Source organism: Rhinoraja longicauda, chromosome 8 (assembly GCF_053455715.1).
Source record: "Rhinoraja longicauda isolate Sanriku21f chromosome 8, sRhiLon1.1, whole genome shotgun sequence".
Classification (NCBI taxonomy): domain Eukaryota; kingdom Metazoa; phylum Chordata; class Chondrichthyes; order Rajiformes; family Arhynchobatidae; genus Rhinoraja; species Rhinoraja longicauda.
Window position 1 is genome coordinate 51,758,594 of NC_135960.1, and position 22,034 is coordinate 51,780,627.

The window sequence follows — 22,034 nt, forward strand, 5'->3', positions numbered from 1 at the left end:
ACTCACGTTAAATGCAAACCTACACACAGCTAAAAGATGCACGGCTTCTTGAATGTCAATTAAAGACACGACTTATTCCCGACAGACCCAATTGCAGGTGTTCACGCTGGCCGAGCAGTAAAGCATCTCAAAGCACCTCGCTGCGAGGCAGGATACAGTCGAGTTTCCAATGTGGACTACTTGATTTTGCACTTGTTGTATAAACCTAATGCTATATTTGGAAAAGTGCCCGGTGTTAATATCCTTCTCCTACACGGCTTGGGAGCAGGTTTTGCCCTCCCGTTCGATCCCGCTGAGGCACAGGCTGCTGCTGCTGCTGCTGCCGCTGCCGCTGCTGTCGCTCGCTCGCTTACTTGCACATTGCACTTTCGCTTTTCCAAAGCTCCGTCTCGTTTGTGCCGCTTCTGCATTCTGACGTCAAGGATGTGTTTTGCTCCATTCTTTCCAGGGTTTAGTGTTAGGAGGGGATTTTCTTCAGCTCCGTCAGAGTCAGCAACCAGCAATCACTGAGCCGATCACTCTGTTTGCTGGAAGTCTCTGCTGCAGCTGCTGAGCCTATGATCTCCCCTGCCATGGTTGCGGCTCGTACCTCATCCCAGTCTTTGACATCAGCAGAATGGATCACTTGCCTGGATAAAAGGTATGGAATGTAAACTGGGAAAGGGAATGGAAATAATGGGGAGGAGGCTTCGTGGGCTAGACCCACTGTGGATTCTTAGGCTTCTGGAGAAAATAAAATGAGGCAATGCGGTGATAACAAAGGCGTCTAACGATGCTGGGATTGCAATCGGAACGGCGAGGCTGGCAGTCGAGTAGGGACCGGGGGTTTACTATCAATTTTATTTAACACGAATATGTTGTATAATAAATCTTAAAAGGTACTTTCCCTATTTCCTACATCAAAACCGGTCAACTGTTTAATTGGGAAACACAAGCGCCTGCAAGAGGACAGTTTGTTTTTCTCGCATAATTGTATCCGGATCCAGTTAACATGCCAGAAGCATCGAAGGTCTGTCTGTATGTCTGTCTATGCACTTGAAAAACCACACTGACGGTTTTTGCCAACATTGATCTGGGCGATTTTAGTTGACTACGTTTAAAACTGAGCCACATGTTTTTATCAGAATATGGTGACATGAGTTTAATGTCCTATTCAACCAGGTTTCTGCGGAGACCAATGATGAAGAAGCAGTTTAAATAGGAAGTGCAGGCCCATCCTTCTCTCCATCGAAGCGATGGTATTTGGTTCGTGTACTATTAATGAAAAATGTTATCTATACATGTAGATAAACATTTCATCTGATAATAGTACCTCTAGAGTTCTCTTAAACGCTAACACAGCGTTACATTCTTAAAATCATTCCCAGAATCTTTAAAGTCACATTCACAATATGGTTTGATGGTCAACGCCTTTCCTGATGTGTAGAATGTTACCATGTTACAATGTGTTTGATTTAAGAACACACGGGCATGTTTTTTCAATGTTTATCCATGTAGCAGTAATGCCCATCTAACAGGCACTATCAGCACATAAGCAGCATTACCAGATTGTCTATTGACAACTGACCAAAAAGGAACTTTAAAATTCACATACATTTAAATTGGTACATGGGCATAGTCTGTGTCAATGATATTAGACATTAGTTGCATTGAAGAGGCTTTTAGATAGGCACATGGATTTGCAGGGAATGAAGGAATGTGGACCATGAGCAGGCAGGTAAGATTAGTTTATCTTGGCATCATGTTGGCACAGACATTATGGGCCAAATAGCCTGTTCCTATGCTACACTGTTCTATGTTAGACATCATCATCATACTAATCCAGATGTCAATATCCAATGAGCTCTCACTTTTGGATGGACCATCTCTGCCTTGTCCCTTCCTTGACTTCTCGATCTCAGCTTTCATGGATAAGTTGGCAACCATTATCCACTACAGTCCCTGACTACTTTGACTCCACTTGTTTCCACACAATTTCAGTAAATACATTCCATTCTGTTTCTTTGCCTTGAGATTGCCTTCCATACCAGTACTTCCAAGGCAACTCTTTCCTGAACTGTAATTTCCTTTACCCCAAAATTTAGAAGAATTGAAACTCTGTAATTTCTTTGACTTCTACATTAACATGCTCCCTTCCCAACCAGAACAAGGACATGCATTCCTCCTTGTATTCCTCCTTTTCAGCCTTCCCACTCAGGATATCATCCTCTATGATTTATAACACCACCAGATGCATCTCTGACTGTGAATTGTCCACTCTTCTATCTCCAACAAAATCCACACTCCATAGCAGCTTCTGAAGTAACCTCAGAAAATGCAGCATCTATTCATTTGCTTGGGGCATCTGAGGACCAAATGAAGCAGCAATTTACTTGCGTTTCTTCCAATTTGCCATACTGCATTTAATGCTAACTATTAAACTAAACTAAACTAAACTCGGGCATGGTCTGTGTGGAGTGTGCATGTCTCCCTGGAACTGTGTAGGTTTGTAATTGAGTCATAGAGTCAGAGAGCACGGAAACGGGCCCTTCAGCCTACTTGCTCATGCTGACCAAAATGTCTCATCGACACTAATCCCACCGGCCTGCCCTTGGCCCATATTCCTCTGCTGTCTTAGGGTGGAATTTTTGTTAGCACGCTACAAACGCTTTTCACTGTACCTCAGTATAATAAACTAAACTCAAACTGTTCATGTACCTGTCCAAGTGTCTTTTAAATATTGTTATGGAAACGGGAAACATGTTCCCAATGTTGGGGGAGTCCAGAACCAGGGGCCACAGTTTAAGAATAAGGGGTAGGCCATTTAGAACGGAGATAAGGTAAAACTTTTTTACTCGTTGTAAATCTGTGTAATTCTCTGCCTCAGAAGGCAGTGGAGGCCAATTCTCTGGATGTTTTCAAGAGAGAGTTAGATAGAGCTCTTAATGATAGCGGAGTTATCATTAAGGGGAGAGGGCAGGAACGGGGTACTGATTGTGAATGATCAGCCATGATCACATTGAATGGCGGTGCTGGCTCAAAGGGCCGAATGGCCTGCTCCTGCACCTATTGTCTGTTGTCTATATGGTTTTCTTTATTTAGGGCAAATGATTTTAGTTCGGATTACTGTTTTACAGAATAACTCTTTAATTCACAAGGGTGACTCCAAGTAGTTAGCTTTCACATCATTATTCTGCATTTAATTAATCTTGCATACAACTCTCATTTTAATTTTTCTGCCTTTGACCTCCCACACTATTCCAACAAGGCTCAATATAAACTAGAGCAAAAGTATGTCTCCTCCAACTTGGCACATTTCAGCCTTGAGGATTAAGTATTGAATTAAACAATTACAGATGGTCTGGATGGTTACAGATGGTTATAGATTGGATTATGTAATCTATATATTACTAAAATTCTCATCTTGTTTGTTTCGTATGTTTGTGCCTTCATTTCTTTGGGCGGATTTCATCCACAAAAAAATGGTACATGATAGCGCGACAAGTTTAGCACCATCTTACTCACCTTTGGCCTGGGGACATATTCATCCAAGTTTCAATCAAATTGGTCATATTTTTAAAGTTAGAGAGATTTTAAAGTTTAAAAATTACCCTATAAAACCGATGCTTGCCATGTTCAGTGTATGATGTTACAATGGGACCCACCCGAGTGACGGCCAATGAGGGGGTGGGGGGCCTACGATGACTGCCGGTGACGGGACCCGCCAGAGTGACTGGAATAGCGGCCAATGAGGGGGGGGGGGCTGTGGGCTGTGGGCTGATGAGCTGCCGCTAACTCACCCATTCCATCCGCCCTGAACGCCCCCTCCTCCCCTCCACCCCCCACCCACCCCTCCTTCCCCCCTCAACCCCCCCCTTATCCCTCACCCCTTCCTCACCTACTCATCTGCTCTCTTCCACCCCCCCCCCCGCGGGGAGGATGAGCTGCGTTTTGGACGTCATTCCATGCCTGCGATGTTGCAAATGGTAGCGAGCCACAGCATTGGGGGAGGGGGGGTTCAGGGGGAATGGAGTGGGGGAGGGTGGGAGTGGGGGTTGAGGGGGGATGGAGTGGGTGAGTGGGGGGAAGGAAGAGAAGGGGAAGTGGGGGAGGGTGACAGACCAATGCAGGAGAGGTTTTGGGGGGTTGAGGGGGGATGGAGTGGGTGAGTGGGTGGGGTTGGATGAGTGGGGGGGGGTAGGGGGAGTTGGGGAGGAGAGGGTACTGGACCAATGCAGGAGAGGTTTGGTGCCAGGGAGGGGGTTGCTGAGCCCACCTGCTGCCGCTAACTTTAATAAATGCGCTTTGCCTCGCCCCCCCCCCCCCGCCAGGAGGACCGGCGCCTGTCCTGGCGTGCCCCGCGCCTGACCTTCCACCCGTGGTGCAACGCGGCGGCAGAGGGTCCAACAAGATGGCCGTCGCCGCTGTTCGCTGACGATCGCCGCCGTGCTGCACGAGAGGCTTTGGGTCCACAGCTCGCTCTGGCTGCAGCGCGGCGGCACGGGGCCGAGGTGAGTGGCTCCCTCTCCCTTTCCCTGTCCCCCCTCGCCCGCCAATGGCCCTGGGGGACACTTCCCGCCCGGTTACGGGCTTCGTCAGTTGGAGAGGGTTTCCAGGCCTGCAGGATCGTCAGTTGGGGGAGGGCTGCCCCAGGAGAGGCCCGCAGGAGAGATTTGGACCCAACGGGTCCACCTCAGACTAGTAGACATATAAATATGTATTTTTCTCTTCTTCAAACAATACGGTAACAAAATAACAAACACTTTCCTTATGTTGCTAACCCAAGAGAGAATATAGATGGCAAAATTGTTAGTTTCTGAAATTAGTACATTTTAATACATTTACCTCATTATTTGAAGTGTATTACTAGAATTCAGCTCCAACGGGGCACTGAAGCACAATGTAAAGTTGAAGAAGCTTCTCCGAACCTTCAATAGGTTATTTCAAAATAAATCAGGTTATCCTATGCTCCTCATGTTTGCTGATCATTCTAGATCTAAGGTTATAGAAGACGTTATCAGAATATAGGACACAAATTGTATTGTCCCATTACTTTAGCAAGGTGAGTACAATATTATCTTCCTAATAGGGATAATTATGGTACATCAGCCTGTGAATATATACTATTATTTGTTACTGGGAATTATCTGATACTGGAAAGACTGCAGGCAGGTTGCATTCCTTGTGGTTCTATCAGTCAACAATATAATATGGCCAGCTGGATGACAAGGGAGCCTGCTGCAGCAATATTGGGCTTTGTGCTCTACTTGATTTACTTTTGTAACTAATGAAAGTCTGTTCAATAGGCTATGGCTATAATTTTGTCTTTTGCATTGTTCATTGGTTGTCTGGGTTCTGGAACATTGCTTTGATGTTTAGGTTTCTTTTGCCACAGAAAGTTATCAGATTATTTAGTGCTTGTAAATTCACAATTCTAAATTCTAAATCATAGCCTTCGTTTTTAAAATTTGCAAGCTGATAACTTGATGCTGTAAAATCACACGTACAAGATTCAAGAGATTCAAGATAGCTTTATTTGTCATCCAAAAAAAGAGTTTTTGGACAAAATTCAGTCACCCACAGTCCAACAACAATGCACTTGATTATAAATTTCCAAAAATCACAACCTTCGAGAATTTTGATTTTGATCTTTACCCAAGGCTCAGCATCTGCAACTGTCATGTAATTAATATTGACTGAAGTATATTTTCATTTGAAGGCATTTTAAGCTTTGATTTCAGCAGAAAATCCTGCTATTATATACCAGTTCATTGGAACAAGGCTAAACCAATAGATAAATGTATTCGACTTAGTAAATGCTCAGTATTCTCTGCAGATCTGTACAATTTAGGATGTTTATAAACTTTGTTATTGTCATTGGTTTAAATAATAAGAATGATTCTGCTAAGTTATCTTTTATCATACCTTAAACTCTGAAAATGTTTATTTCATGCCTGGTGATTTATTGCCATGGAAACAAAAAGCTTTGATTCTCTATTGTTTCCAGGGTGTTGATTGATTCTTGACTTCATAGAACTGCAGATAAATCTATGTTGAAAGCTCTGATCACAAAGCTGTCAATCAAAACAATCTCAAGCTTGTTCTAAATAATATTTAATGATGGTGTTTCAATCTATAGACGTATGCACACCAAACAAAAACATCTTGTGTTTCATTAAGAACCAGTCCCAAATTAAATTGGCAAAATGTTGGTTCTGATAGAAGTAACTATGATAATAATCAACAGTGTCGGCCAAATGAAATTAAATTGGATGAAATTTTGCATTAAAATTTTTTAGAGAACATGGGAAGCCAATATTTGAGGACATGTGATTGATAATGAGGTGTTGAAATGGTAAAACAAGAATACTAAAGGAGTAATGGGACAAAGAAAATAGGATGTGATGATAGTTTTCTTTATAATTTATGGATGTTCAGAAATTTGCTCTCAAGAGTCCATCATTAAAATGATAAATGATGTGAGAAAGGAGCCAGGAAAGGTACAAGAACAAAAAGTGATTGTACTATTTAAGTCAAAGAAGGGTCTCATTTGTGTTAGGAGTATGAGGGAATTTGTTTTTTTTTACTTGGAAGAACCACCAGTGGTGGGATAGAAGAGGTCATCTAAGGGTAAAACAGTTCTGGGTTGGTAGGAGTGGAGGTCAGCTGAAGAGCAGAGCCCAAAACTTCGTGAGGCAAGAGGTTTGAGAAGTGGGTTAATGACAAAAGGCTGTCAAGATGAGGTAAGGGGAGAAAAATTGCAAGAGAGAAAGTCCAATGAACAACAAGAAAAAAGAAAGAGTGAAAGCTAGGATCTGAAACTCAAACAATGCTAGTTGTAGGCCCAGGGATATAACTGCAGGTTTCATACACAATTCGAGCCTAACTTATCATTGGTAATGAATACAATTTGCAGTTGGAGGAATTGAGCAACGGAAGTTGGAAATATTGTAAGCACAATAAATGGGCAGTAGAAACAGAAATATATAGCAAAAAGGGATAGATTAGAGAAAAAAAATGTTAGAAGGCCAAAATTAAATGCATTAGATCTAAATACATCCAAAACAGGGCGGATGAATGAATGGCACACATTATTATAAAGGGATATGATCTCATTGTCATTTTGGAAATGAGGCTGCAGGATGATAAAAGTTGTCAGGTAAATATTCTAGAATATTCAATATTTGGGAAGGACAGGCAAAGAGGAAAAGTAGATGAGGTCGCACTGTTGATAGGGAGTGACATCAAAAACTGTCTTGGCTTGGTAGAAAAAAGTATGGAATTGGAATTAATTTGAGTGTAGCAAGAAGCTAAAGAGGTAGAAAATATTGGTGGGAGTTATTGGTTGAATAGTGGCTGTGATGTAGGGCAGTGAATGGATGACAGTAGGTGTACAATGTGGATGAACATAAGGGTTTAGACTTCTGTAAGAAAAAAATTGAGTCATTTTTTAAATTGGTTAGAGCTTAGCAAATGTTGATGTTCAGTGATGCATATGACCTTGTACAAAAGTCACTGAAAGCTAACATGTGGCATAATAAGGAAGGAGGCCTTTATTGCAAGAGAATTTGAGTTCAAGAACAAAAATTATAATTAAAAAAATTATAATTAGACCTGAGTGATACCACACCTGCAACATTATCTCATGACCTAAAAAGGACACACAGGTAGTTCTGCTATAAAGCGATAACTGCATTGCTAAGAAACATAATGTTATGAAAAAATGTGTTTAAAATCAAATGTGTCAATGGGGAAAAGGGGGTTTAGGGCTAGAGAATTTCAGTCTCAAAATAACAAAGTTATTTATCCAAAGGATTCAATATATATATATATTTTTCAGAGTTACAAGTTTAGTTTTGCGACTGCTAAACATACTGAAGGTTCTGTTACATTGTTTAATATAGTTTAATATAATTTCAGTGCACAAGTAGTAGATAGATGTGGTACTCCTGCAGTGAAACTGACAAGACCATGGGGCAATGAATGATGTCTGATTACTGTAGGGAGGTTACATGGAAGAATCTAGACTTTTTTTTCCAAGACAATTTTCTTTACTGCTTGTCAATTTCCAAAGTAACTTTTTTAACTGGTTTACTGATCCCTGATAGAAATTGTGTTATGACAAATTTAATAAACATTTAGACGGGTACATGGATAGGACAGGTCTAGAGGGATATGGGTCAAACACAGGCAGGTGGGACTAGTGTAGATGGGGCATGTTGGCCTGTGTGGGCAGTTGGGCCGAAGGGCCTGTTTCCATGCTGTAATACTCTATCACTCTATGACTATAACTAATTTGGCCCACATAATACAAATTTAGCCCACTTTGACATCAATCACTTTACATTCAATTCATGCTGTAACAGATGTACCTGTACTTGCTAAAGAGGGAGCACAATGAAAATTCACCAGGCTGGTTACAGGAATAATGAAAATGAGGAAAACAGAAAAATAACAAGCGACCTCAGAAATGTATGAAATTATATGAGAGCTGAACAGGGTAAATGTGGGAAGCATGTTTCTCCTGGCTTAAGTGAAAATAAATTTCTTCAAAGTGTGAATTATATTTGGAGTTCATATATCATCATATCATATCATATATATACAGCCGGAAACAGGCCTTTTCGGCCCTCCAAGTCCGTGCCGCCCAGCGATCCCCGCACATTAGCACTATCCTACACCCACTAGGGACAATTTTTACATTTACCCAGCCAATTAACCTACATACCTGTACGTCTTTGTACGTCTTAGTTCGTATGACTAAGGCCATATTTCTCTAGGCCATATTTTCTATATCATCTGGAGTGAATCAACTTGGCTGAAGGCAGACTTCTGAGATAATGGGGCAGGAGGAACTCAGAATTAATTACCCACTTGGCACTTCAGCTGAGCATGGTCGCAAATGCTTTGGTCTTCACCTTGGAACACGGATGCTGGGTCTCACCATTTTTGAGGAGAGGGAAATTTACAGAGCATCCTCCTCCATTTGTTTGTATAATTGTTCCTGACCATTCATGAACAGATTTTGCAGAATGTTGGGCAGGATTTAGCAGGGATTGCTAAGTTAGACCAGCCTTCATTGAATCAAGGTTGGTCTGCTGTCTTTACTGTAATGTAAAGTGAAGGAAATTTCAGGTCATGAAATTACAGATTCTGGTGGTGGAATACATTCTGCCTCTACTAATGTCTCAGTTTTTAGTTTAGCTTATAGATACAGCATGGAAACAGGCCCTTTGGCCCACTGAATCTATGTCGACTAGTGATCATCCATACACTAGGTCGACCCCACACACTAGGGACAATTTACAGAGGCCAATTAACCTCCGAACCTGCACGTCTTCAGAATATGGGTGGAAACCGGATCACCCAGAGAAAACCCATGCGGTCGCAGGGAGAATGTACAAACTTTGTACAGATAGCCCCCTTGGTCAGGATTAACCTGGGACTCTGGCACTGTAAGGCAGCAACTCTACTGGTGCACCACTGTGCTGCCTTGAATCCAATGCTTCATGGATGTCCATTTATGAGCAGTTATAATTGTTCATATGCTATCTTTTTTAGAACAGCGAAAGTGCCACCCAAGGGCTGGCAATCTCAGAGGCAAGGTAATCTAAATTATTTGGAGGAGTGAAAAAAAAGTCTATGTGGATAATATCTGCATTGTAACTCTGGATAATTTGGGAAAGATGACAATTTCTTCTGTCTTGGTAAACCCACAACAGTTCCAAAATTAGAAAAGTAATGAATAATTCATTATCTTCCTGAGAAGCATATCTCATGAAAAAGTAAAATATCATTTCACCAGTGTCAGTTAACGTTTACTGTGTAGCACTTCCATCTCTTAAGTTACAGTTTTAAGGATTCAGGTCAGACTCCATATTTTGAACTGAAAAATCTAGGCTTACAATGCAATGCAGTGAGGAAGAAGTGCATTATTTGAGGTGCTGTTTATCAAATAAAATGTTAAGCTGAGGACCCATCTGTTGTGTTAAATGTAAAATATTGTTTTCATTATTATTGTGGAATTATTCTGTACATGTTGACCAATATTTTTTTTAAATCACATTTCTAAAGCATAAAATCCGTTCATGTCATTCTACTTCTGTGGGGATTTTGCATTATTTTCATATTATTTTTATTTATTATTTCATATTTCAGATACAGCGCGGAAACAGGCCTTTTTGGCCCACCAAGTCCGCACCGCCCAGTGATCCCCGCACACTAACACTACCCTACACACACTAGGGACAATTTTTAAATTTACCCAGTCAATTAACCTACATACCTGTACGTCTTTGGAGTGTGGGAGGAAACCGAAGATCTCGGAGAAAACCCACGCAGGTCACGGGGAGAACGTACAAACTCCTTACAGTGCAGCGCCCGTAGTCAGGATCGAACCTGAGTCTCCGGCGCTGCATTCGCTGTAAAGCAGCAACTCTACCGCTGCGCTACCGTGAATTGGCTAGTGAATCTCACATTGCAGCAGTGACTATCCTTCAAAAGCATTTTACTATCTATTTGCCTGACCTGCTGAGGTACTCCAGCATTTTGTGAATAAATAACCCATTCCTTCTCTCCTGAGATGCTGCCTGACCTGTTGAGTTACTCCATCATTTTGTGAATAAATACCTTCGATTTGTACCAGCATCTGCAGTTATTTTCTTTTACTATCTATTTGGAATGGTATGGAATATATTCGCCATTTTTTTCTATTATTTAATCTTCTGATATTTTACATGATTACTGAACAATCGTGTCCAAGATGGTAGCAATTCAACACATATAGGTGTGTTTATATAAGGAGTTAGAGTTGGAGTATGAGGAAAAAAGAGGTGCCTACCAAATATTCCAGTTATTGATTGTAGCAGCAATTTTATATTGTCTTTCAGATTTTGACAGGAATACAACAGCAGCTGACATTCGTGTGGTTACTTCGGTGCAGCAAAAACCTACAACTGTGCTGTACAATTAGAAAAAATATCAGAGGGACACGTATTAGGACTGGGATGGACAGGTTAGGATAGTAAATACTGTTTGCTTGCAATTCCTTTTAGATGAGAATTTTGAAAGTTGGGGGGAAGATTGGGTAGGCACATGTGTTGCTAAAGTAATTATTACTACTGTGCCAAAAATCATGGGACAGAGGAGGATGCACATAACATTGGAGTAATATTATGGAACGCTGCATAATATTACAAAGCCAAAGCTATATTTGATGATTTGAAGCCATTAGAGATATTCCATCCAATACTTTGAATACTTAGTCAGAATAGGACAGCAAGATGGAAAAACAGAATTAGTGTGGGAAAGCAGCATTTTGGTTGTTACATCTTTGGGATTGCTATCAAACAAAAATAAATTGGATAAATAAAAAATATTGCTTAAAGGCAGAGGAAATGTCTAAGGAGGGAAGAGGATGAGGCGCTGACAAGAGCATAAGAAGGTGATGTTGTCAAATTGAGAATAAGTATTCTTGTTAAAGGTGGGATTTGACGTTGGCACCTTTGTTCTGGATCTATGAAGAACCTACGTGTGGAGTGATTCAGACTGAGTGGATCATTAGACAAATAAATTAAGTTTATGTCGATATTCTCTGACAGAAATTGAAAATGATTATCTTTGATCTTATTATTCAACTAGAAGTGTGACATACTTTGCAGTATCTCTTTTGTCAAATTGCCAGAGCATAAATTATCTTTGTTTTATTCTCCACATCAAACCTTTTGAACACTACTTGTAGTCTATAATCACAACTGGTGTTTCTAAGTAATTGTGCAATTACATTTTAAGTTAAAAGACTCTTTTGATCTCATTCAGTATCAAAGTGATTCAAATTATTCATTCAATCTTGATTGGTGAAACTTTAAAAAAAAAACAAATTAGGCCTTCGTATTACATCCTGTTTTCCCTGATATGTGGTGGTACACTGTGAAGCTAGGTACAATGGTTTATTAAGTATCTGAGTAGGCAACATTCATATAACTCGAAGGGCAGCAAAAAGAGTTGCATTCAGTGCCATAAGTATGTTTGCATATAGTCATTATTAGAATATTGATAATGCAGCAGCATTTATAGCAAGAACCTAGAAACAACAATGTTAGAATGGCTTTGGGATGAATATTACCCAGAAGAGTCAATGGAGACTGCTCTTTTAAAAAATAGTGCCAGGGATCTTTAATGCCCATGTGAGAAGACAGATGGTGCCTCAGTTTAACATGTCATCCAAAAGCCAGCAACACTGCCTGTGTAAGTCTTTTTCAGTGGTAGTCTAGATTTTATATTCTAGTCCCTGCAGTGAAATTAAAACCACTATATTCTGATTGAGTGGTGAGAGTGCTACCACTGAACCACAGTGCCCCTCAAAGCTATACACATCACTGAATAAAGTGGAGACTAGTAGTTTCATACTTCCAATGTGCATAGTGCAAATCCACAAAATAAATCAATTACTACTTCATAGAGAGGGATGGATCATATCATGGTATTAACCTCTCGTTCTGTATCATACCCTTCAGATAAAATGTGATTTTATATTTAAAAGTGATGACCAATGAGTATTGAGTACAGGGGAACTGGCCCATGAAAATGTTTCCCTACAATATATTTCTGCATCTTCCTGCCTTGTCTAACACTGATCACTGATATACTTCACCTTGTGCTTTCTTAGCTTAAACACTTTAAACATTTTTTTGACAGTATTTACAAATTGTTTCAATGAATATTTTATTTTCAGTTTCTTAGCTATTACTGTATGGTTTATGTTTCATGCAGTCCTTTACCTTTCCCTGTTAAATTCTTCAAGATCTTCAACCAAGACCTTTGATTCTTTGCTACAAAGGTCATGTGCAAAGTGACTAATTGCCATAGTTGGTACTGAAGCTAAACTCATACTTTAAATAAACTTATTGGCATGAGTAGCGTTTCTTTGGTGCATTGATAGCTTTTCTTCCAACAATATTGTGTGAATAGTGAAAGGCTTGAGTAGAGTGGATGTGGAGAGGATGTTTCCACTAGTGGGAGAGTCTAGGACTAGAGGTCATAGCCTCAGAATTAAAGGACCTTCCTTTAGGAAGGAGATGAGAAGGGATTTCTTTAGTCAAAGGGTGGTGAATCTGTGGAATTCCTTGTCACAACACACAAGGTACACAAAAAACTTGAAATTAAAAGTGAAGACAAAAAGTAAAAGACAAGCGACTGTTGGCTGGCTGCCATGTGCACAGCGCCCTCACCAGAACAAATGAACAAACACACAAACAAATGGAGACTTATCCCCTGGGCAGAGTATTCTAAACTGTAGTACCCACCCCCTCCCCCACACTGGGTCTCCCTTTGCTCTCCGCCGTCCCTCACAGCGGTCCCCCCACGCCGGATACTCATTGTTCTCCACGGCGGTCCCCCCACACCGGGTCCCCATTGTTTTTCCCTACCCCCTCATGCTCAGCGACGGTGAGGCTCCACCACCGCCAAGGCTCCCGTTGGCGCCGCCGAGGCACCCGCTGCCCCCGCCAAGGCTCCCATCACCACCACCTCTGAGGCTCCTTCGGCCCAGACAGGCCTCGCCGCCCGGCTTCACCGCAATATCCAGCGAGGCCTGTGGGGTGAGTTGGGCCAACCAGGATGCGTTCCGGTCTTCGGTCGTCGCTCTGGTCATCGGCAGCGTGGTTGTTCAGAGAGTAGATCAGGCCTGCGAATGGGGTTAGGAGGGAGAGATAGATCAGCCATGATTGAATAGTGGAGTAGACTTGGGATGAATGGCCTAATACTGCTCCTATCACTTATGACCTTGTGAATATTGAGCTGGCATTTCCAGCTGATATAGTTTGCCAGTAATGATCATCATCCTACTTTAACTTCATTAATCATCCCTGTAATGGAATTGCTCATACTTGTGTAACCATGTTTGGATGTTAATGGTGATGGTTTTGGTGCAATACAACCAGATAATTAGTTACATTGGAATTAGTGGAGTGTAAACCAACAACACATATTTCCACCTTGCCCATAGACTCCCTATTGATTTTGTAATGTAATTTGTGGTAATTAAAAATGTAAAACGTTGGGGTCTGGTAAAAAATGGTAAATGCCCGTATGCCTACTTAACAAATCAAATTGAATAATTCCTAACTAGGAGAAGTAGAGTCTAACTACATGAACAGAATGTAAGAGGTAAATACTGTAGATAGACACAAAAAGCTGGAGTAACTCAGCAGGACAGGCAGCATCCCTGAGAGAAGGAATGGGTGACGTTTCGGGTCAAGACCTTCAGACTGAATACACTAAGTGGTTAAAAAATGTTAAGATGGGGGAACTGTGAAACTGAATTGGTCAAGAACCTAAAGCAAAAATGGTAATATATATTATAGACACATAAATTGAAAGAAAGATAACATATAAATGAGACTACAAAGGAGTGAATAGACTGAAAATGCCAAAGATAATGAAATGTCAGATATATTAAATAATTATGAGGGAAATTAATGAGGCATTAGAAGTTATGGCTAGAAATTGTCATAGAATGACTGAAGTGCAGTAAATAGGCCATTTGGCCCATCATGTCAGTACAGATTCTTTAGCAGAGTAATTCATTAGTTCCACAGCTTGTCTCTTGTCACCATCAATGATGTGGATGTGCAGTTTACCAGGGAGTACAAATACCTTGGAGTGTACCTGGACAGTAAACTGGACTGGTCCAGGTACGCGGAGGCCCTGCACAATAAGGGACAGAGCCAGCTGTACTTTTTGAGAATGCTCCGCTCCTTCAACATCTGCAGTAAGATGCTGCAGATATTCTACCAATTGGTGAAGCCAGTGCCATCTTCTTCACTGTCATGTGCTGGGGCAGCTGAGTGAAGGCCATGGATGCCAACAGAATTAACAAACTCATCAAGAAGGCTGGCTCCATCCTGGGGGCAGAGTTGGACATGGGAAGTGGTTTTGGAGGGGAGGATGCTCCTCAAACTGCGGAGCACCTTGGACTATACAGCTCACCCCCTCCAAGACACGCTGGTCAACCTGAGGAGTACAGTACCTTCAGTAACAGACTGGTTCCACCAAGATGCAGTACAGAATGCCGCAGGAGATCCTTTTACCCTGTGGCTATCAAACTGTACAACTCCTCCCCCTTCAGTCGTAGGGTAGACTGACTCCCCTCCCCACCCCCCTCCCAACCTCCCCAATCTTTGCACATCCCCAATCCTTTCCACTCATCACTTTAATTTCATGTTATATATATTTTTATGATTTATAACTGATGGCAGATCAATATGGAATGGATGGAGTTGGATGGAATACTTTATTGTCACATGTGACTAGGCACAGTGAAAATCTTTGCTGCATACCCAATGTATACAAATAGCAGCCACCTACGGCGCTGACAAAGTTACAAAGCACGCCGGCTCCTCCTTTTGTTCTTCCCCACTCCCCAGGATAGCCTGAGATAAAAAAAGTTCTATCGTATCGTTTTCTGTGGCAATTTTTGCTGCACCACATATTTATCCAATTCCCAGCATCTATATCTACAGGCAGTGCCATCTATGTTCCAATCACACATCTCCTCGTGCCACTATTGATAATTTAATACCTGTAATCTCTAGTCATGGACTTCTTCACGAAAAGGAACAACTTCCCAATTTCTATTCTATCCAGATCCTTCATCATTTAATATATTTCTATCAAATATCCCTTCAGTCTTTAGCTTAAGAAAAAAACCGATATCAGCCTCTCTAATTCATCGTTATAATGTAGTCTCTCACCCCAGGAATGGTTATGCAAGTCTTTTCTGAACGCTTAGCAATCCTGTGCTTGTTTCCATTTTTGCCTTTACTAGCCACTGCTTCAGGCCAGGCATCTCCTTGATCCTGAGATCCTGTGGCATTCCACTGACACATCAGTACAGAGGAAGTACAGGTGTGGGGAGAATGTGGACATTTTATTCTTGGTGGCAGTAGGAAACAAAGAGTGAGGACTGTGTCACTGCGGGCATATTCTCAGAGATTTCAGTCCCTGATGTATCAGTCAATGACTATGGGACTTTTTTCACTAGTCGCACTCGTTCTGATTCAGATGTTAGAATTATACAAGTGCCTTTGGGTAATTTGTCTGATCTAATTAGATATACAAAATACCTGTGCAGTGTAAAAAAGTTGCGGACATAGAACATAGAATAGTACAGCACAGGAACACCCCCTTTGGCCCACAATGTCCGTATCTGAACATGATGCCGTTAAACTAATCTCTTCTGTCTGAATATGAGCCACATCCCTACATTCCCAGCATATCCAGGTGCCTATCCAAAAGTCACTTTAATGCCACTATTGTGCCTGCCTTCACCACCGTCCCTGGCAGTGCCATCCTGGCACTCACCACCGTCCCTGGCAGTGCCATCCTGGCACTCACCACCGTCCCTGGCAGTGCCATCCTGGCACTCACCACCGTCCCTGGCAGTGCGATCCTGGCACTCACCACCCTCTGTGTAAAAAAAAAGAAAATTGCCCCACACATCTCCTTTAAACTTTGCCTCGCACCTTAAAGTTATGCCCTCTAATCTTTAACATTTTCACCCTGCGAAAAACATAGAAACATATAAAATAGGTGCAGGAGTAGGCCATTTGGCCCTTCGAGCTAGCACCGACATTCAATATGATCATGACTGATCATCCAAAATCAGTACCCCATTCCAGTTTTCTCTCCCTATCCCTTGATCCCTTGAGCCCTAAGAACTATATCTAATTCTCTCTTGAAAACATCCAGTGAATTGGCCTCCACTGCCTCTGTGGCAGAGAATTCCACAAATTCACACCTCTCTGGGTGATACGTTTTTCCTCATCTCAGTCCAAAATTGTCTACCTTGTATTCTTAAACTGTGACCCCTGGTACTGGACTCCCCCAACTCCGGGAATATTTTTCCTGCATCTAACCTGTCCAATCCCTTAAGAATTTTATATGTTTACTTGACGACCTGTGGACCCGTTGGGTTCCCGTTGTTACTAAAGGTTCTTCAGTAACTTGTCAGTTGGTTGGGCAGAAAGCAGCCAAAACGGTACACAATAATGCAACAATTTGAACGAAACATGACCCGTGGACCCATTGGGTTCCTGTTGTGACAGCGGTTGATGGACAAAACCCCACAATATTTTAATATTATTGAGTGGTCAAACTTTAACTTGAAGAAAATTTGAGCATTTAACCATATAACCATATAACCATATTTACCTCAGGAGTCATCGTTTTACGAAGCATTGGTTTAATGACAACATTGAACACGGAAGTATTAGATCAAAATGGCGATGTTTATTTTATGGGGTATGTGTGTGAAATACAGCCCCTCCCTTCCCCCCCTCCCTTCCCCCCCTCCCTTCCCCCCCCCTCCCTTTCCCCCCCTCCCTTTCCCCCCCTCCCTTTCCCCCCCTCCCTTTCCCCCCCTCCCTTTCCCCCCCTCCCTTTCCCCCCCTCCCTTTCCCCCCTCCCTTTCCCCCCTCCCTTGCCCCCCCTCCCTTGCCCCCCCTCCCTTGCCCCCCCTCCCTTGCCCCCCCTCCCTTTCCCCCCCTCCCTTTCCCCCCCTCCCTTTCCCCCCTCCCTTTCCCCCCTCCCTTTCCCCCCTCCCTTTCCCCCCTCCCTTCCCCCCCTCCCTTTCCCCCCCTCCCTTTCCCCCCCTCCCTTTCCCCCCCTCCCTTTCCCCCCCTCCCTTTCCCCCCCTCCCTTTCCCCCCCTCCCTTTCCCCCCCTCCCTTTCCCCCCTCCCTTTCCCCCCCTCCCTTCCCCCCCCCTTCCCCCCTCCCTTTCCCCCCTCCCTTTCCCCCCTCCCTTTCCCCCCTCCCTTCCCCCCTCCCTTCCCCCCTCCCTTCCCCCCTCCCTTCCCCCCTCCCTTCCCCCCTCCCTTCCCCCCTCCCTTCCCCCCTCCCTTCCCCCTCCCTTCCCCCCTCCCTTCCCCCCTCCCTTCCCCCCTCCCTTCCCCCTCCCTTCCCCCCTCCCTTCCCCCCTCCCTTCCCCCCTCCCTTCCCCCCTCCCTTCCCCCCTCCCTTCCCCCCTCCCTTCCCCCCTCCCTTCCCCCCTCCCTTCCCCCCTCCCTTCCCCCCTCCCTTCCCCCCTCCCTTCCCCCCTCCCTTCCCCCTCCCTTCCCCCTCCCTTCCCCCTCCCTTCCCCCCTCCCTTCCCCCCTCCCTTCCCCCTCCCTTCCCCCCTCCCTTTCCCCCTCCCTTTCCCCCTCCCTTTCCCCCTCCCTTTCCCCCTCCCTTTCCCCCTCCCTTTCCCCCCTCCCTTTCCCCCCTCCCTTTCCCCCCTCCCTTTCCCCCCTCCCTTTCCCCCCTCCCTTTCCCCCCTCCCTTTCCCCCCTCCCTTTCCCCCCTCCCTTTCCCCCCTCCCTTTCCCCCCTCCCTTTCCCCCCTCCCTTTCCCCCCTCCCTTTCCCCCCTCCCTTTCCCCCCTCCCTTTCCCCCCTCCCTTTCCCCCCTCCCTTTCCCCCCTCCCTTCCCCCCTCCCTTTCCCCCCTCCCTTCCCCCCTCCCTTCCCCCCTCCCTTTCCCCCCTCCCTTCCCCCCTCCCTTTCCCCCCTCCCTTTCCCCCCTCCCTTTCCCCCCCTCCCTTTCCCCCCTCCCTTTCCCCCCTCCCTTTCCCCCCCTCCCTTTCCCCCCTCCCTTTCCCCCCTCCCTTTCCCCCCCTCCCTTTCCCCCCCTCCCTTTCCCCCCCTCCCTTTCCCCCCCTCCCTTTCCCCCCCTCCCTTTCCCCCCCTCCCTTTCCCCCCCTCCCTTTCCCCCCCTCCCTTTCCCCCCCTCCCTTTCCCCCCCTCCCTTTCCCCCCCTCCCTTTCCCCCCTCCCTTTCCCCCCTCCCTTTCCCCCCTCCCTTTCCCCCCTCCCTTTCCCCCCTCCCTTTCCCCCTCCCTTTCCCCCCTCCCTTTCCCCCTCCCTTTCCCCCCTCCCTTTCCCCCCCTCCCTTTCCCCCCCTCCCTTTCCCCCCTCCCTTTCCCCCCTCCCTTTCCCCCCTCCCTTTCCCCCCTCCCTTTCCCCCCTCCCTTTCCCCCTCCCTTTCCCCCCTCCCTTTCCCCCCTCCCTTTCCCCCCTCCCTTTCCCCCCTCCCTTTCCCCCCTCCCTTTCCCCCCTCCCTTTCCCCCTCCCTTCCCCCCCTCCCTTTCCCATGTTATTTTAATTGCTCATACTTTCAAGATATTCTTTCTTGAGGAAATCATTGTTTTCATTTTGTAACATAAGCAGAATGATTACAGCCATTTGTTGCTGATTTTGAAATCATGAGAGGTTCAGTTTCGATTTGTCACCCTGTTTGCTTAACATCATTAGTTACAGAATGATAAATATTTCCATGGTGGCAGACTTTCTATTCCCAGAGCAACTGGGTTACATGCTGAGTGCAGAATATAAAACTGGAAATGATCCTTTTGGTAAACCATATGTTTTCTCAGTGTATTGTCAACTATGCAGATTTGGAAATAATGAGATTCAAATGTAACCATATTAGTTATTCCATGACTGTCATTTCTCACTTTCTTACACATTTTCCTCTGTTCTTTTATTTTTCTTTGGTATTATTTTTTTTTAAATGGATACACTTATTTTTTCTTTCTGCTCTATATTCTTTTGAGTTTTCTGTATTCTTCTTTACGTTTTCCTAAATTTCACTAAATCTTTAAAAAACCTTCTTTAGCTTTCCCTTGTTTCCAGGCACCATATGGGATGTTGCTCTGTACCAGTGCATTAAAATCTTTATTAAAAAAGGGTGTTGACTTGACCCCATCACTTTATTCTTTTATTTCCAATGGGAAAGTATTCACCTTTTGTTTATCCCCCTATTTATCTCAGTTGAAAACAGAATTTGCAAAGTACTGGCAGCATGATTCATGTATTAATGATAAGTAATTGCAAAATACTTTAATAATAGCAGTTGTGCCAAGAGTTCATATCCTTGCAAACAGGAGTTCATACCCTTGCACTTCAGAAAGTAGTCCCAGAGCAAATGGGTTACATGTAAGTATTTTCAACTATGTACTGTAGATTTGAGTAAGGTGGATAAAAATAGAAACATTTGATGCAATGGGAAAGTGGTATTGAGGCCAAGATTTGTTCAGCCATGATCTTATTGAATGGCACAGCAGACTTGAAGAATTGATTGGCCATCACGACTGAGCGCTGTAGTTTCCATTTGATCCTCGGCTTTGCTTTCTCCAATTTCCTAATGTTAATAAAAGGCCTTTACTAAAACATCAGCATCAGCTGGACTTTGGAGACTGATACCTAACGAAAACCACAGCATTGTTTGCTGTTGTTAAAGATAAACTTTTCAGTAAATATTCTGGTATCCACCTGAACAGCAATTATTACATAGAAAATCAAGCCTTCATCAAACCCCATTCACTATGTGCTATTTAAAGCTTAACTTAACCACTTACCTCTAGTCTGTTCTAATTAACTTTAGAGGCTCATCAAGGAACCAAATAATCATTAACCCTTATCTCTGTGGTGAAGGGTGAAATGCATTGGCATTTCTCCATTCCTTCTTTGCAACTACCTTCTAATATGTTTTCCTGCCTACATGGAATTAAGTGAAGCATTTGACAATGTTCTCCATGATGGACTGGTCCAGAAGATGAAGTCACTGGGGATCCGCAGTGAGTTGGCAAACGAGATACAAAATTGGGTTGGTTAAAGAGGACAGAGGATTAGTGGTGGAGGTGGGTTTCTTTGACTGGTGGTCTGTGTGCAGCAGTCATCTGCAAGTATCAGTACTGGAATTTCTCTTGTTTGAAACATCTGTCAATAATTTGGACAAAAATGTAGATTGTAATAAATTGGAAATGTAGTAAATTGGTGGTACTGTGAATAACAAAGAAGGTTATCAAAGGCCAGAGCAGGATATACTTCAGTTGGAAATTTGGGTGGAGAAATGGCAGATAGAGTTTAAACCAGTCGAGGCGATGCATTTGGGAGCTCAAATTAAAGAGGAGAGTATACAGTAAATGATAGGACCCTTAGGAGATTGAGGTACGGAGGGATATTGGGTCCCTAACTCCTTGAAAGTGCCAACTATTCATTGAATGGTTAAGATAGGAAAGAAGGCGTAATCACACTTGTTCTCATTCGTCAGTGATGGAGTATGAGAGTTAACATGTCATATGCAGCTGTATAAAACTTTGGTTAGGCCACTAATGGAGGATGTGTGCAGCTCTGTTCACCACACTGTAGGAAAGATGTGGAGGCTTAGAAAAGGGTGCAAAGAGGTTCATTACCTAGATTGGAGTTTATTAGTTACAAGGAGAAGTTAGACAAACTTGTATTGTTTTCTCTGGAGTGACAGGGGCTGAAGGGTAACCTGCTAGAATATACAGTATAATTAAAATAAAACATTTTTATTCTTGTATTCAAAGTCTTTTTGAGTGAAAGCCAACACACTGTTTGCCTTCCTAATGTGACATACTGGCACAAAGAGGCTGCTGGACGCATTTAGCTATGTTAGTTGTCATACAATGGCCACGTGCACAAATTCTACAGTATTGCCAAGGCCTGGGAGAATACCACAGCTGGTCTTATATGCAGTCATTTAGGTTTGTGAGACTTGCTTCCATTCCTGATCTATGGGTTCAGAGGTAGATGATGAAGCCTATGCTAATCTGCAGTGTTTTTTCCAGATGAGGCAGGAAAGTAGACGGGCGACTTGCTTGAGAGGTTCTTTGCTTATTTCACCATTTACATTTGGGCTCCAGTGCTCCCATTAATGAAACTCAAGAGATTCAGTGTCTTTCCCCATTATCTTTCTCCATTTGGGTGGTCATGAGACAGGGATTCCTAATAGTTAATGATGAGGATGTTACATTTTTTTAAGAAGTTTGGGAACATCCTTGAAGTGCTTTCTCTGTCCTGGAAGAATCTTGCCTAAACAGAACCATGGTAGAATGATTCCATTCAACTTGCAATGATGCTCTGACCCAGTCGTCTGGCCATAACAATTTGGCCCTTATCAAAGCCCCTCAGGTCTTTACTCCTGCCCATTTCTCCTGCATTCAACACTTCAACTTCAAAAACTGACTGTTCACTTGCTGCCTAATATATCCCACC

The 22,034-nt window shown here is 43.5% G+C and overlaps 1 protein-coding gene across 2 annotated transcripts in view; it reads left to right on the forward strand.

Annotated features, from left to right (window-relative positions):
- Positions 1-224: 224 nt before the first annotated feature.
- Positions 225-22,034, forward strand: part of rapgef4a (Rap guanine nucleotide exchange factor 4a) — a 171,407-nt gene continuing 149,597 nt past the window's right edge. The window contains exon 1 of one of the 2 annotated variants that reach the window (XM_078403958.1): positions 225-640. In XM_078403958.1, the coding sequence (XP_078260084.1) occupies positions 558-640 (83 nt within the window). In that variant the 5' untranslated portion in view covers positions 225-557. Of the gene's footprint in view, positions 641-4,348; positions 4,491-22,034 lie in introns of those variants that run through there. The other variant, XM_078403959.1, reaches the window with a different exon arrangement.